Below are 16,878 nucleotides of genomic sequence, written 5' to 3'. Positions count from 1 at the left end.
GAGAGAGAGAGAGAGAGAGAGAGAGAGAGAGAGAGAGAGAGTTGGTATTACAGAGGAGCGTTGCCAGGTAAGATTGTTCAAAATGTGGTGAGGCTGACCATAATGCAAACAGTTGTGAGATTCACCTAAAAAAAGAAGAAGAACATGAGTGCCAAGTGTTAAGATAAATGGGCTTCACACTTAAAACCAATTGGTGATTAGTGGAGTGGCTCATCTATCTTATATATTGTTTAAGATCCTTTCCAATACCCGATGTGGGACTTATGTCCCTAATACGCCCCCTCGAGATGATGGCTCTTTGAGCGTCAATCTCGGAATGTTTGGGCAAGGATCGATGGACCGACTTTGGGCTGGATCGATAATGGATCGGGTTGGACTGCGTGGATCGGGCTCTGATACCATGTTAAGATAAATGGGTTTCACACTTAAAACCAATTGGTGATTAGTGGAGTGACTCATCTATCTTATATATTGCTTAAGATCCTTTCCAATACCCGATGTGGGACTTATGTCCCTAATACCGAGGAGGTATGACATCGTTTGTGACCTATTGAATCTAATGGTTTCTTGATTAAACTAAAAAAACTAATGCATGGTTATAATGTCAGGGAACTTTTTCTCAAGGGCAAGATGAAGTAAGGGTTACACACACAGAGTCAAAGCTTGTTGAGCTGTATTTAAATCGAGTTTGTGGCTTTTGTGTTTCAGTTGTCTATGTAAGACTTGTTCTGTTTTTTTTTATTTGAATTATGTTAGACGTCTTGTGACTGTGCTTCAGTCGTGTGCACTTGTTCTGTTTTTTATGGACTTGTTCTATTTTTAATTTAAGTCTTGTGCTTGTGTCCAAGCTCATGTTCAGGTTCAACATGTACGGACAGAAATTCATTACATAAGTCTTTCCAAACACATACGAGATTCATTACATATAACCAAACCACACAAAGAATGTGTTTTTGAAACTCAAAGTGCTCTTAATTCTCATCGTTCCAACAGTGATGTTCTCGTTTCTCTTACTCTTTGTTTCTCTGTTCATCGTTCTCTCCTCCCTCTATGTTCTTCGTTGCTGTCTTTTATCTCCTCTCTTTCTCTGCTCTTGTTTCTCTCTTTGACTTTCTCTCTCTCTCTTTCTGTTCTTCGTAGTTGTCTCCGTACCGTGAGTGTTCTAATTGATTCGGGTTGGATGTTAATGTATCGGGTCGGAATTTATTTAATGGGCAAAAGCTATTTTCTAAAATGCAATTAATCTATTAATCTGTTTTCAACTTTGTTTTCGAAATTAGATTAGAGAGGGAGATTTGGGCAGAACTAAATATATTAGGGGGAGATGTGAAAAGAATTCATATTTATGGATGGTCTCCTCATGAAGGGAAAAATGTGGGTGGGAATAGATAGGGTTGTATAGTTTACAGGGGGGAATAAGCAGTCATCCTATTAAAATCAGATCGGTTTAAGTCAGATCATCCCATGTCCAATGGATATGGTTCTCATGTAAAAGAACAAAAAAAAATTGGTATCATATTGGATTCGGTATTTTATAACAAAGCTATTCAAACTTACCCAATAATATTCATTAGATATGGTTCAAATCACTTATGTTAAAGTAACCATGCATATGATTTGATTTTAATTTTAGGCATTAATATATTATAAGTAATATATACATATATATATATATATATATTTGAATATGTTCAGATACTTATACGGTTTTCAAGGCGGATTGGACTTAGTATCTGATTTTAACACATCATAAACTCCACTGAACCCGTTTTAATTTCAGGTTTGGTTCTATATCGGGTTTTGATTACCAAAATATGTGTTTTGATTCAAATATAAACTTTAATTCATGGATTTTTCAAGTTTAAACAGTTTTCACCAACGAAAAACTTAGTGAAATAATTCATAAGTAGTCGTCAAGAGGAGAAAAACATAAATAGGTTATACTAAAAGGTAAAGTCTAATAACTCTACGAAGTAGGAATCATTTTTAAACTTGAAATAAAGCAATATTTTTAAAACTTAAGAAACAAACATATTGATAATTGAACTTCAAATGAAATTGTCAAGACATAAAATCCTATTTTTTGACCAAATAGCAAAATACATATTAAACTAAGTAATTGAGTTAATTTTTCATATAATAGATACTTACTTTAAATACTCAATAGTATTTTACAATATTTTAGGTATTTATTGAGGATTAACACTACAAGAAATACAGCCATTAAAACTATGTGTTACGAATACAAAATTGTAGTCGTAATATTACATCGACCTTACAACTATATTACGACGAATTTAGAAATCATCATAAATTTGACATAAAATTACAACGAAAACATTTCGTCGTAATTAGGTAGTATATTTACGATTTATTTACGACGATATGTACATGTCGTTGTAAAATATTTGTTATTTTACGACTAAATTACATCAAAAAAAATTTGCATCTAATTAATGACTAAAGTACGAGCAATATATAAAAAGTTTGTGGAAACATGATAAATGTGTTGTATGCATGGTTGATTAAAAATGTGGTAATATAGTTGTTAAGTAGTAAGTTATATGATGTAGTAAATTCGTTACAAACTCACATACCAAATTCGAAATTTTCCTATAAATATGCTTTCCTCTCTCATTCTAAAGACACTACAAGAAAACAGGTCTTTAACGACTACATGATTAGTTGTAACTTGGTCGTAAAAGGGGTATTACGACCAATGAACAACTAATAACAATTAGTCGTAATATGCTGGTCGTAATCACTAATTGGTTGGGCATTGGTCGTAAAGTTACGATTAAATATATTAGTCGTAAGGGAGTCGTACCCTTACGATTAAAACAATTGGTCGTAAACTAGATGTAATAAATGTAGTCGTACACGTGTCGTAAATAATTAGTCGTAAAGTAGATGTAATAAATGTAGTCGTAAGTGGGTCATAAATGGTTAGTCGTAAAGTAGATGTTAAATATTAGTTGTAACGTAGTCGTAAAGACTTTTTCTAATAGAGGTAAAGTAGTCGTAATATAACGACTAACTTACATAGAATCTTTAATTTTAATAATTCGATTTTAAATATTAAAATTAATTTTAATAATTCTATTTTACAAAAAAAAGATTTTTTTAAAAAATAAAATATTTTATGAATTTGATTTAAATTCAGAAAAACATAATATTATAACATTCATAAATTCAAAGTTTTTAAAATACAAAATAATTAAAACCGAAAACTAAGCATTAAGGTCATAAAAGAGCTCAGAACTCCTCTCCTCGGCACGCCGAGTAAAATCGTCCTGCTCTTCCGGAGTCGGGTTGGGGACGAAGGTCGGACGCAGGTTCTTCCACGATGCTGTAACCGACGGGTCGACGTTTGGAGTTGTCTCTAGAAGCATATCGAACATGTTTGCCATCAACTTAAACATCCCGTTGTGGTCGGCTAACTTCTGGTTTGCAGTTTCCAACTCCCTCCGGACCGAGGACTCTTCTTCCCTTTGAGCAGCGTGTTCAGCTCTCGCCATGGGAACATCATTCACACTCCCGATCCCAATTATACGTCCCCTTCTCTTCGGAGCAACCTATATATAATTTATAAATATATATTATTAGTACATATGTAAAATAAATATATGCATATATATAAATTAAAAAGGTCGAATATTTTACCTGCTCAAAAATTCGGTCTTGTTCGATGGCAGAAAGCTGGACCGGTGGACCATCCGGGTTTTGTTGCGTCCGCTGAGTCTGGACCTCCTGAATCCGAGCTTCTACATCGCTGTAGATCTGCTCTGCTCGTGGATGTACGAATTGGCCATCGGCATGGGAGTGGGTCTCCTTGTGGAGTCGGCTGAGAGTCGGCGGCGCTCCTTCTTTGGCAGCCTATATTTAAAAACAACAATATTCAAATGAATTAAACTATAGCATTAATTCCAAATTACTTAATTATTATTATATATATATATATATATATGTAATGAAATTAAGAAAAAATCTAAAACTTACAATTTGCAATGCCTTTTTGGCATGTGGAGTCTGTCCGGAAGTATGAGGTATTGGCAGGTTACCTTCAGCATCACAGGTTAGCCGGGCGGCCGAGCATTTAAGAGATCTTTGGACTGACTTAGGCAAAAGCCAATAAGCCTTCAAGCCAGTCCAAACGTCATTGCTGAGGTACGTTTGTTTTGCTTCATCCCCGAAAAACTTCCACTTTTCCTTCCAGTCGCCAACAATGTTTTTGAGACGGAGCATTGCCTTGTTGTTGAACGCTTTCTTCACCGTCTCATTGATCCCAGTGGACCAATGCCATTTTTGCTACAAAAAATAATGAAAATATTAATTAGCCAAATTATTTAAATTTTTAAACATAAATAAATAAATTTAATTTAAAACTAACCGCGAAGCACTTGAACCAAGTAATGCGAACGTGGTTTGATGTAAGAGACCAATTAGGATGGGCATGCCGAAAGTTTCTTCTGATGATGTCCCCAACGCTCTGGCCCACGTCATTGTCCGCTATAAATCTACAAAATTTTAAAGAATTTATATATATAATTAAATATTAAATGTAAATTTTAAAATAATTTAATTAATTTAAAATTAATTACCAAGTCGTGCCGGGTCGTAGATATGGATCGAGGACGGGTAAACCTTCTCGTCCTGGCATCCCGAGAATGTCTTCCACAGAATATTTTGCATAAGGTGCATTAGGTGGCACCATCAAATCTGGATGAAGACCAGGAACTGCAGGAGCCTCCTCTGGAGGCTGGTATGGAACCTGCTGTGGAGCCGGCTGTGCCGGCTGTGGATGTTGTGGATGAGGCTGTGGAAACTGATGATCATTAGGCTGCTGAGGCTGCTGATCAGAGGCTGCTGATGATCACGACCCTCCTCAAAAGTAAAGTATGTAGTCGGGTCGACGTAAGGCTGCGGATAGTATGCATGTGGATCGTATGGCGCCTGCGGAGGCACATACGGGACGCTAGGAATTTGGCTCTCAGGGACAGTTTCGGGGGTGCGGGAGGTAGAAGCTGATGGATCCGTCTGGCCGAGAAAGGTACTCTCGTAAGAAGTCCCCCTACCACGGTTTCTAAGTCTCTTTCTACCGCCAGTCATATAAGATCGTCAATCTGAAAAAATTAAAAACAATTCAAACAAATAATTAAAAAAATTATAAACACATTATAATATCATCATAACTAATTCCAAACTTAATCTAATAACCTAACTAAATTCCAAACCTAATCTAATAACCTAACTAATTAACCACCTATAACTAAAACAAAAAAAAAATTTACCTAGAGAGGGAGAAGCTCTAAGGTTGTAAGAGAGAGGGGAGTGAGGATGGAATGAGCAACGAAATGGCTTCGCGGTGAGAAGTTTATATAGAGATTTCGTTGTGGTCGTACATTGGTCGTACTTGTACGACTAAAGAGGGACCAATAGTTGTACATTAGTCGTACATGTACGACTAATTAATGACTAAATTCACAATAGTCGTACAAGGGTCGTACTATTACGACCAACTAAATACGAATGAGTCGTACATTGGTTGTTAATGTACAACTCCTTTACGACGAGTGCTCTGTACGACCACTTTGGGACCAACATTTAATAAAAAAAAATTCGAAGAGGTTTATCATAAATTATGATAAACCTCTATTACCAATTTCACATAAATTATGAAAAAAAGAGAAGAAAGATAATGGAATCACAATTAAAAATGACGAAACATAAGGAAGTGTCTGTTTCTACTTATGTTTCCATATCTTTCTTCTCTTTTTTTCTAAAATTTGTATATATGGATTAATTTTCATATGAGCAAATTTTTAAAGTCTACAAAAAAAGGAAGAGAAAAGAGATGGAATCACAAGAGAAAATAGAATCAACATAACGAATAGATAACCGAATTCTATTTCCACTTATGATCCCAACTCTCTTCACTTCCTTTTTTTTTTAAGATTTGTAAATTTTGTTTATGATATGAGATGGTAAGAAGGGAGTATATATAGGGGCACATTTGACAAGTTAGTCGTACATTGGTCGTAATTGTACGACCAATGAGGGTCTAATGGTCAGCTTAGTCGTACATGAGTCGTAATTGTACGACTTCATTAGGACTATTTGACAAGTTAGTCATACATGAGTCGTACCTACGACTAATTAGCTTCGTTATACCCTAAACCCCAAACTCCAAACCCTCAAACATCATATTGTATATGTTTCGGTCGTTACGTGGTCGTACCTAAGCCCTAAAACCTAAACCCTAAACCCTAAACCCTAAACCCTAAACTCAAAATCCCAAACCCCAAACATCATAGATAAACATCATAAGTTTAATACTCTTTCATACTCGAAAAATCATATATATATATAATTATCATAACATTACAATATAAAGTTAAACACAAACGTTCTAACATAATGGAAAAAAAAAACGTTCTAACATAATGGAACTTGACACTCGTCATCAGAAACATCATCCGCTTCATCATTTTCTTCAAATTCATCTTCATTTGCTTCATTCGTTGCATCGTCTGGAAGTTCTTCATATCCCGGATTATGCGGATCAATAAGTAAGATATCATCTTCTACTTGTTCGGGTACTTCAACTTCATTTACTGCATCTTCTTGTAATGGCGGTGGGTCATCATTCACAACTCTGCCCCGAGGTGTAACTTTTATAGCGGCTAACCAAGATATTCCAGATTGTCTGATCTTCGGGTATGGAACAAAACAAACCTGATCTGCTTGAGAAGCCAATATGTAGGGTTCAAATTTGTTGTACCTCCGTGAAGCATTTATATCAACAACACCAAACTTGCTATATCGAACACCTCTATTGACTGTGGGGTCAAACCAATCACATTTGAAGAGCACGCATTTCAGCTTCACTACACCGGGGAACTCCACTTCGATGATCTCTTTTAAGATTCCATAGAAATCTGTTTCACCTTTCACACATACTCCATAGTTCATTGTTGCTCGTCGACTTCCATATTCGTAAGTGTGAAAAGTGTATCCTCTTGTGAAATACATAGATGCAATGGTGACCTTACCGACCGGACCTGTATCAATTCGTGAAACCATTGAGGACATCAAGGGATCTTTTGGGATGTTTGGGACCAGGTATCAATATACTCATGAAAAGCAATTCTTTTTCCATACACATCTCTGGTGGAAGGTTGTATGGCGTCAAGAAGACTGGCCAGAGAGAGTATTGTCTTCCAGACATTCCAAATGGACTAAAGCCATCTGTGCAGAGCCCAAGATAAACGTTGCGGGGGTTGCTTGCAAAATCAGGATAGACATTATTCAAATGTTTCCACGCTTTGGCATCAGAGGGATGATTGATCTCTCCTTCCTTCTGATCATGTTCTGCATGCCATCTCATCGACGCTGCCGTCTTTTCAGATTGATATAATCTCTTGAGTCTATCCTTGATTGGTAAGTACCACATCCGCTGGTACGGCACCCTATTTCGTCCACGTCCTTGCGGTTTATATCTTGGCTTCTTGCAAAATTTACACTCTAACAATTCTGCATCTTTTCCCCAGTATATCATACAGTTGTCTATACACACATCAATCATCTCCGAAGGTAAGCCAAGACTATGAACAAGTTTCTGAATCTCATAATAAGATTCAGCACACAAGTTATCTTCAGGCAAATACTCTTTAAACAACTCAGCCCATGCATCCATACAAACTTCAGGTAAGTTATGATCAGTTTTGATATTCATCATCCTAGCTGCCAAAGATAATTTAGAAAGACCTTCTCTACAACCTTCATAGATTGGCTCATTTGCTGCTGCTAGCATTTCATAAAATCTTTTTGCATCCAAATTAGGCCCCTCTACATTTTCAACCTCCTCTATTACTGATGTTGTTTCACGAAATGCATCGGTAACCATATCATACATTCTATCATGATCTAACATATGATTTTCTTGAATAACACTTTCAGAAGGCAAATGTGGTTCATCTCTGTTACGAACATTTTCAACATGATTACTACCACTAGCTTCATTCCTATTATCACCCTCTCCATGGTTAAACCAAATATAGTAATGTGGAGTAAATCATCTATTTACTATATGTTTCCAAACGGTTTCACTAGCAGCAAACTTCGTATTTTTGCATTTACGACATGGACAGAACATTTTACCCGTTTCCTTTGTGAGAAGCGTCTGTCCGGCCTGGTACATGAATATCTCTGCTCCGTTCAGAAATTCGTCTGTTACTTTTCCTGTTGAATCTTTATGCGCATACATCCAACTCCGAAGCGCATAAATATTTTCGGACATTTTTTTAACTATTTCCCGTTTTTTTTCTTCCTCTTTTTGTTTTTTTTTGTGCATCATAGAATGAGGGAGAAGATCATATTTATAGAGAAATTTCGATTTTGGTACGTACAAAGTTACAACTAATTTACGTTTAAATTATAACTTAACTACCAAAGTGCAACTTTGTTCTCGTAAATCAGTTGTTAATTAGATGTAAAAAAATTTGATGTACCTAAGTCGTAATATTACAACTAATTTATGACTCCCTTAGTCGTTAATTAGATGTAAAATATTTAGATGTAAGTTAGTCGTAAAGTTACATCTAATGTACGACTACATAAAAATTTAGTCGTACATTAGATGTAACTTTACGACTAACGTACGACTCAACACTTTAGTTGTAACTTTACGTCGACATTACGACTAAAGTTTACTTCGTCGTAACTTAGTCGTACCACAGTCCGTAATTTACGACCACCTTTTCGTAGTCGTAATGTTTGGTCGTTAGGCATGCGTTTTCTTGTAGTGAGATGCATAAAAACGAAACTGGTGATGCACTAGTTGCTGCTCATAGTATTGTTGCTTTGTTGTTTCTTCTCCTTAACAGCCTCTTGATAATCCCAAAAAGACAATGGACATATACGGGAAACACTAAGAGATACAGAACAAAGAGCGATAGTTGATCGAAGTTGGGGTGGCCTTGGAAACCGTAAGCAGCTTATGTACCATCTCATTTGATGCTGTGTGGTTTTCTTCATCCTTTTCTTGATTCAGATAACTTTATCATCTTCTATCTTTCAGTTTCTGATGTTCCTGAAAATGTATTCGTCTTAGAGGACTGTCCTCATGATTGGATGTTTCCTCAATATTCAGCTGTGATAAATTTTCTTTCTGTTTACATTCATGTCTTCAAAGATATTATGTTATAAACAAGGCTGTTTCTCGTGTTGTGAATATGAAGATTCATCATGGCGGGCTGAAACCACAGCGACTGGACTGAAAGCTGGGGTAAAACGTTATACTCATCACCAAAGTGTCCTCAGCAGTTTTCTTTACTACATGAAATATAACGCTGCCTATATGCTTTTGAATGTTTCTTTTATGCATGCAGTGTCCAACAATAATTGGTCTGTTCTTTGGCGATCAATTCTTCTGGGGTGACAAGATCTATGAGAAGGGACTTGGGCCTGCACCAATACCGATAGCTCAACTCACTGTCGAGAACCTATGTAGTTCCATAAGATTTATGCTTCAACAAGAGGTAAACAAACTTGATATCCCTTTTTCATATATTCATCCATGCCCATTTAGGATGTTAGAGTAAATAAAATTAAAGAAAGTTCAAAGCTTTTTTTCCTCTGTTGAAAACCAATAAAACCTCCAAAACGTTATCTAGTTTTGATGTCTATCACACCGTGACCCCATCCTTATTAATACTACAAATTATATTTATCAAAGAACACATGCCATTGCATTTCAGGTGAAATCACGGGTGATGGAGCTAGCGAAAGTACTGGAAAAACGAGGATGGTGTAGCTGCAGCAATTGATGCATTCCATAAGCATTTGCCACCGGAGCTACCACTGCTTGAGTCCGCACCTGAGAAAAAGGATGAAGATGATCAACCAGACCTGTTACAGCGGTTCTTCATCTAGATTGGCAAAAAGTGTTGTCTTCCATGTGGGGGTGTTTGATAATCAAATGTTTTAGATGCGTTTTAGTTGCGTAATCTTGTATCTGCAACTTCAATTCATTTCATTCAATGGTCAGGAATATATATATTTTTTTTGCATTGTTACATAAATTGGATATAATAAAATTATAAGGAATTTGCTAAAATGGAAGAGAGAAACAGCTCTATTCTTGCAATTTTGCAAGGGATTTGCGAGTAAATTTTTTCTTAGCATATTTGTGAGAATTTTTCAAGACATTTTGTGTTATGTATGGTATATTGTAATTCCCTTGCAAATATCGAATAAAGTGGCTGGAACACATTTTCTACGAGTACCTGATTATTTGCAAGAGAATAATTTCTCAAAGTCCCTTGAAAGTATATATATTTTGTCCCAAATTTTTTCGCAAATGTCTTGCCAATGCTTTTTAAAAAGTCTATAAATAGTAAATGTGAGTAGAGTTCTTAACATGAGAAAAAGAAGAAGAAAAAGAAATAGAGGGAAAAATATCTTTAGAACATAAAAATATGCATTATTTACATAGATCTAGAATCATAAAAATCTGGAAACTAGTGAAATGATGAAAGAGTATCGTGATGGATTGTGGAAATTCTTAAAAGAGGCAACTAACCAATCATTCACAAGGGAACATGATAAAATATTATATCTTTGTTGAAAATACAAGAATGAGTCATAATTAGAAATAAATATTGTGAAGAGGCATCTATATATTACATGATCTAGACCAAACTACTACATATGGTTTCTGAGTGGGAAAGGTGCATCAAGTAGTAGTACGGGTCATGAATTTGAACTACCAAATTATAATGCTAATTATTATGAGGACCATGGATAAAATATGTTTGGAAATAATCCGGTGATGAGTATGAGCAATAAGGAAATATGTATCATGACATTGTTAAAGATGCATTTCATAAAATTCTACAATGATGTGACTTCTAGATTTGAGGAGTTATCTCAAGCTACTAGTGATAATCCAGAGAGCACCAGGTCTGGTGGTCTCTCCCCAGCAGAAAAAGATCTATTGTGAGGTATTTGTTACAATTCTCGATGTTAATATTTTCAAATCTAATTTAATATTTATCTTTTAAATTTTTTTATGTAGTTTATTTTCCGCAAAAAGGGATGAATGTACAGAATAGGTTTTAAAAGGAAATATTTAGCATCTACTCCTACTTTGTTTTCTTCTAGCTGTTCTGAAGATCATTGTTTTAAGAAGATCATTGAGGAACAATCTCTTTTGATTCAGACGCAAAAAGATCACCTCCAGCACCAGGGTGATCTTATCGGGAAGATGAACATTGTTGTTCATTATCTAGCTACCAGAGATTCTGCCGTGACGACCATTTTTCAGACTTCTACCATGCCTTCCAAGAAATTTCAAGGGTCAAACCATGATTTCGAAGATGATTCTCAAGCAGTTTAGTTTTTTTTTTTGTATTTTGTTTTAAATTATACGATTTTGTAATGAATTCTAAATTTATTTATTTACTATTTTAGTTATGTTTCTGTTACTCGCAAACCAAAAAACACTCGCAATTTTCTGACAAATCGTTTTCTTTCTTGTAGCGCACTAGATGTGTGAATCCACCAAAATAAATATCATCAATGCAGTGTTTGTTGAACATAAATGGTTTTTCGACACTTCGACAGACATACTCTTTGTTGATCGGAAATATTGTTAGCTTTTGACACCATGTACGTAGTGTTTGTTTCAACCCATATATGCTTTTCAATTCGTATACATATTCAAGACTCAACGCATCCTCAAATCCTTTTGGTTGATGGACATAGACTTTTTTTATAGTACTCAATTCAGAAAGACATTCTTAACATTCTTCTAATGCACAGTAAAATTTGGAATGCATGTTATTCGAATGAAAAAACTTGATGGATTCAGTTTTGCAACTACAGAAAAAAGCTTTTCAATATCAACTTTGAAAGTATCCTTATGCAACTAATTTTGATTTATTCCAGACAACTACACCATTATCTCGTCAATCTTGTTCTTAAAGATCCATTTAACTCTCACAGTATTTTCCTCACTCAGCTTTTCTACAAAGTTTCCATATTTCGAATGAATTGTTCCAATTCTTCTTGCATAGCATAGCATGTACCAAAATTCATCATCGTATGTTTTTGTATGATTCAATATGTAAGATAAAAGAGTTTGAATTATAACTAGAGTACTAATTAAATTTATTCATTAGCATCTTCACCCACCATCCATATGTATATGTCAATATTAAAAAGCTTATAGATTTTATGTCTTAAATCATTTAAAATATAATATTGTCCACTGTAGTAAGTGGTATATCAGATCTGGCAATATGTTTTAACATTTCTTCTCAGGTTTGAGCTTTCCTTGAAACGAAGTCATTCTTTTACGTCGAAACTGCCATTATATTACTCAGGCCTGAGGTGGTCTGGATAACCAGATCGGAATAGAACAACTAATAAAAAGTAATTTCCTATGAAAAGTTCCATCAGTCTTAGCTAAAAAATCAGAAAACTGGTTGCGCACTCGTGGCACATGGGTGATTTGGAGGTCCGGGAAACAAATTTGCAGCGTCGATATCTTCTCTAGTTCTGTCGCGAAGGTTGGCCAATCCTGGGGGTTCTTTGATCAATGCAATCAGCTCCTTGCAGTATGTTCCGAAGCTCTGGCATTGCAAGTGTTGAAGCATATTCTCCATCACCCATTACAGTATTTCTACCTCCGAATGCAATGCTGATTCGCATCGAGTGAAATTCCGTGTCTTCATAGCAAAGTCACATTTATTTGGCCTTCAGCTATACAGTTTACCTGGTAATTTGGTAATATTTGATCTAGTTATTCCTTGATATTAGTCGGAATACATTCCAAACTCAGATCATTTAGATGAGTCTAGCTACTCTATAGCATATAGCGTATTTTCTTTCAGAACCGACTATCAACTGATAGGACATACAAAAAATCAAATATTTTATAAAACAATCATATTTAGATATACTATACATTTTGACTATAAACATATATTGTTTAAACCCAGACGTAACCCGAGAAGTTTATAGTAATAATATAAGTTATAAAATATGATAACTTGATATTTGTTCTGATAAGACTAAACTAAACATTTTTAAATGCTTACTACAATTTCAGATGTATTTTCAAGTTTTTTTACTTCACTGGTTTTAAAATAAACAGAAAATTTTTCTTTTTAATATCTTTCACAGTATAACATTTTAATAGATTTAGGTTTATTTGATTTATTCCGGTTAGAAGACTATAGCATATAAATTTTTTATTTAATAATTAGTTTAACCAAAAGATCATCAATAGGTACGTAATTAGTTATCTGTTTACATAAATTAATATATCTAGATATAGTTTTAAAAATGTAAGCATTCATAAAATATAAAATTATAAGAAATTTAAGTTTATTTGGTTTACTTTTGTTCAGATACAATAAATTGATAAAAAAATTTATGTAAAAATATAAATATTATATTGTACATGTTATAGTTACTTTGAAACCATGTCATAATTTTTAATAAGCTATGTTATTATTTTTATTAAGCAACATTGTTTTTTTGTTGAAAAATATAATGATGTATATCAAATTTGAAAATTTTCGTCGACAAAAAAAAAGTTGAAAATGTTCACTTGGCAAATAATAATAGTGTGTTTACCTACCAAATATGTCGCTAGTTTCGGACAAACATGGTCTTGATAAGAAAGAGTGAACACTTTTCCATTTTGCCACTCTGTATCTGCCAAAGCCGGCATGATGCGGCTACTATCGCCTCCACAGATGTCCGGAGCCGGACTTGGAATCGCCGCAATATCATATGTGGCGGTCGATTACATGAGATACGTGTCACCGTCGTGGCACTCTCGTCTTCAGCCAGTTCTTTGGTCGGTCCTGGTTCTTGCCGTCGTTACGCGTGTCCCTTTCTACAAGCACTGGTCTAAAGAGCTACGAGCAGCGATCCCTTTCCTCGCTTCTATCGTCTTTATGCTTGGAGCTCTTCTCTTCGAAGCTCTTTGTGTTCGCTCTGTCACCGCCGTTCTTGGCTTAGATTGGCATCGGTAAAACTAGATCTGTGTGGAACTTACCTCGAAAGTTGATAGTTATTAGTGTGATTTTGACTTTTCTGTTTTGACCCTGCTGGTGTTTCTGGATCTGATTTGAGTAGAACATGGTTTGACTTGAGTATCATAGATTTACAGTAGTAATCTTTGGTCGAGTGCTTGTCATTATGAGCGTTATTTAGTGGGAATCTTTAAGTTTCTAGTCATTTATTCAATTTATGGTGTAATTAAGTGTAGCTTATCGTTATTACAGTTATCTTTCTTGGACGGTTAATGCATTTCTGTAATCTGTATTTACTACATAAAGTATAAATATTTAAGTTCATTTTCATTTTATTCAATTAAGCAAGTGAAAATGGAATATATCTTTATCAAAATTATAGTAATCTTTGGTTAAATGTTTATGCATTTCTGTGACTTTATTATCAATTTGAGTCTTTTATAAGTTACTATTCTTATATTTAGTTGAAAGTTAGAATAGCTTTATCAACATTACAGTAAATCTTTTATGAATGTTTATTATGTATTTTGTGTAATTATATATGATCAATATGACAAATAATAGTAGGAATTATAATTGTTTTGCTGATCTTTGACAGGGATACGTCTCCACTTCCTGACACAGGCCAATGGTTCCTACTCGCACTAAACGAGAGCCTTCCGGAGACAATTGTGGAAATCCTGAGAGCTCATATCATAGGACTGCACCATTTTCTTATGCTCTTTGTAATGCTGGGTTTCTCGGTAGTGTTCGACTCAGTTAAAGCTCCGGGTCTAGGATTAGGGGCACGATACATGTTCACCATGGGATTGGGCCGTCTTTTAAGAGCCATAACCTTCGTATCTACTATCTTACCTTCAGCTAGACCTTGGTGCGCTTCAGCCCGATTCAACAACGTCCCTTCTCATCCTCATCGTTGGGCTCAAAAGTATTATGTCCCTTATGCTAAAGACCCTTCTGCTATTCGCCAGCTCCTCCATTGGGATGCAGCTTACGGTAAACATCTCGTCTCATTTCACTTTACTACTTAGGCTGTTTGCTTTTGGCATTTACATAAATACTTTATGAACAAAGGAATGATTTAAAGTCTATTTTGTATTTAACAGCTGATCCTGGAAACTACATTGGTGACTACAGAGCTGACTGGGGTCCAATGAGCTTCCTCAGCGACTTCTTGAGACCGAGTTACTCTGAAGGGTCTTCGTGGTTTGCTTTACTAAAGAAAGCGGGAGGTGGTTGTAATGACCTCTTGTACAGTGGTCACATGCTTGTAGCTGTTCTAACCGCTATGGCTTGGACGGTATATATATATATTTATCTTTTCTTCCTTTTACATAAAAAACCATATCACTTGTCAGATGATTTGTAACCTATCTGTGGTAAAATCATCAACAGGAGGCTTATGGAGGTTTCTCTTCGGCGTTGATATGGTTGCTTGTGGCACACAGCGCACAGAGGGAAATAAGAGAGCGCCACCACTATTCAGTAGACTGCGTTGTGGCGATTTACGTTGGTATCCTTCTTTGGAAAATGACGGGTTTTATTTGGTCTAGTAAGAGAAAGTCGAAGCAGACAGTGAGATTAGAGAAGATTCAGAACAGGCTTATTCACGCTGCCAAGGATTCGGATATGGAGACTGTTAGGAGACTTGTGGAGGAGATAGAGGTAAGCCTCGGGGAAGAGAAGCAGAGTGGAGTTGTCTCCAAGAGGGCAATGACAGTGTTTGCGTGTGCCACAGTGATCATGACGCTTGGTATAGTGGTTCTGGCTTTGACTTTGACAAGCGACGGTTGATAATATGGGTTCTTAGTCTTCTCCACGGTTACCATCTTTTTTTTTTAATCTATCTTTGTATTTTCTTGTCCTAAAACCACGATTATTAGCTACAAAGGTTGTTTTACTTTCTTGGCCTTTTGGTTTATCAGTGTTCAGACACTTTTTTGGTATTAGTGTTTTACCCGCCCTTGGAGTGGATTAAAGGCAGTGCAGAGACAGAGAGAAGAAGATAACTTTTGTTATTATCAAAATGTTTCTGCTTGATCTTTATGCTTACAAACTGAGCATATAAGAGCATCTTTAATGGGAGTATTTAATAGGGTATTTAGGATAATTAGACATTTAAAATAAATCAAAAAGAATAATAAATCCTGAAGGCGTCACTTATTTTCTGTTAATAAGAGATCGTATATGGGGACACGTGTAGACAAAAGAGAGGAGAGAGGAGCGTGTGTGTTTCGGTTTGTTTTGTTTTGTTCTTTCTTTCTCTTGAAACCTCTCCATCTTCTTCGTCTCCGAGAAGGCGATTCTGTCTCTCTCCGTGGTTTTCGACGAAAGGCCGATGATCTCTTTCTTTGTGGGTCGTCGATGAAACGGAATCCTTTCTCTCCGTGGCTCGTAGACGAAGCGACAATTCTCTCTCTCCGTGGTATCTCTCCGCTCTCCCTGTCTTCTCTGTGAATCGGAAGGTATAAATATATGTCCTTCTTATATTAGACTTTTTCTTTTTCTTATTGCAAGTTCTTATTTGTTTGTAGCTTTGATTCCTACGCGCGGTGGCTCTCGTCGACGGCAATATATGGCTCTCTGTCTCTCTTCAACGGCGATGGAGTTCTCTGTCGATGGGTTCGCGATTCGCTCAAGTAAAGCTTCTGTTTAATGATTTTCAATGATGCATGTCTCAGATTGTGGTTTGATCAATTGTGATTTGTTTGCAAGTTAATCAATTTATTTAATGTTTCTGTCATTTGATTTGGATTATTTCTGTTGATTAATTTTATTTGTTTCTGTTTTTGTGTGCTGAGATGAGGAAAACAGAGACTGTCGATATGTT

General features: G+C 35.6%; 1 protein-coding gene across 1 annotated transcript; it reads left to right on the top strand.

Moving 5' to 3' along the window:
* The first annotated feature begins 13,662 nt into the window (after window positions 1–13,662).
* LOC108814372 (protein PHLOEM UNLOADING MODULATOR) lies at window positions 13,663–16,011 on the top strand. The gene is made up of 4 exons (XM_018586930.2): window positions 13,663–14,044; window positions 14,647–15,044; window positions 15,155–15,348; window positions 15,444–16,011. Exons 1-4 carry the CDS (start codon window positions 13,740–13,742, stop codon window positions 15,840–15,842), a joined length of 1,296 nt encoding a protein of 431 aa, XP_018442432.1. The 5' UTR covers window positions 13,663–13,739; the 3' UTR covers window positions 15,843–16,011.
* The last annotated feature ends 867 nt before the right edge of the window (window positions 16,012–16,878 follow it).

The sequence above is a fragment of the Raphanus sativus genome, chromosome 1 (genome assembly GCF_000801105.2).
Source record: "Raphanus sativus cultivar WK10039 chromosome 1, ASM80110v3, whole genome shotgun sequence".
NCBI classification, from domain to species: Eukaryota; Viridiplantae; Streptophyta; class Magnoliopsida; order Brassicales; family Brassicaceae; genus Raphanus; species Raphanus sativus.
Note: the sequence above shows the minus strand (reverse complement) of the source record. Positions and strands in the feature narration are given on the sequence as shown.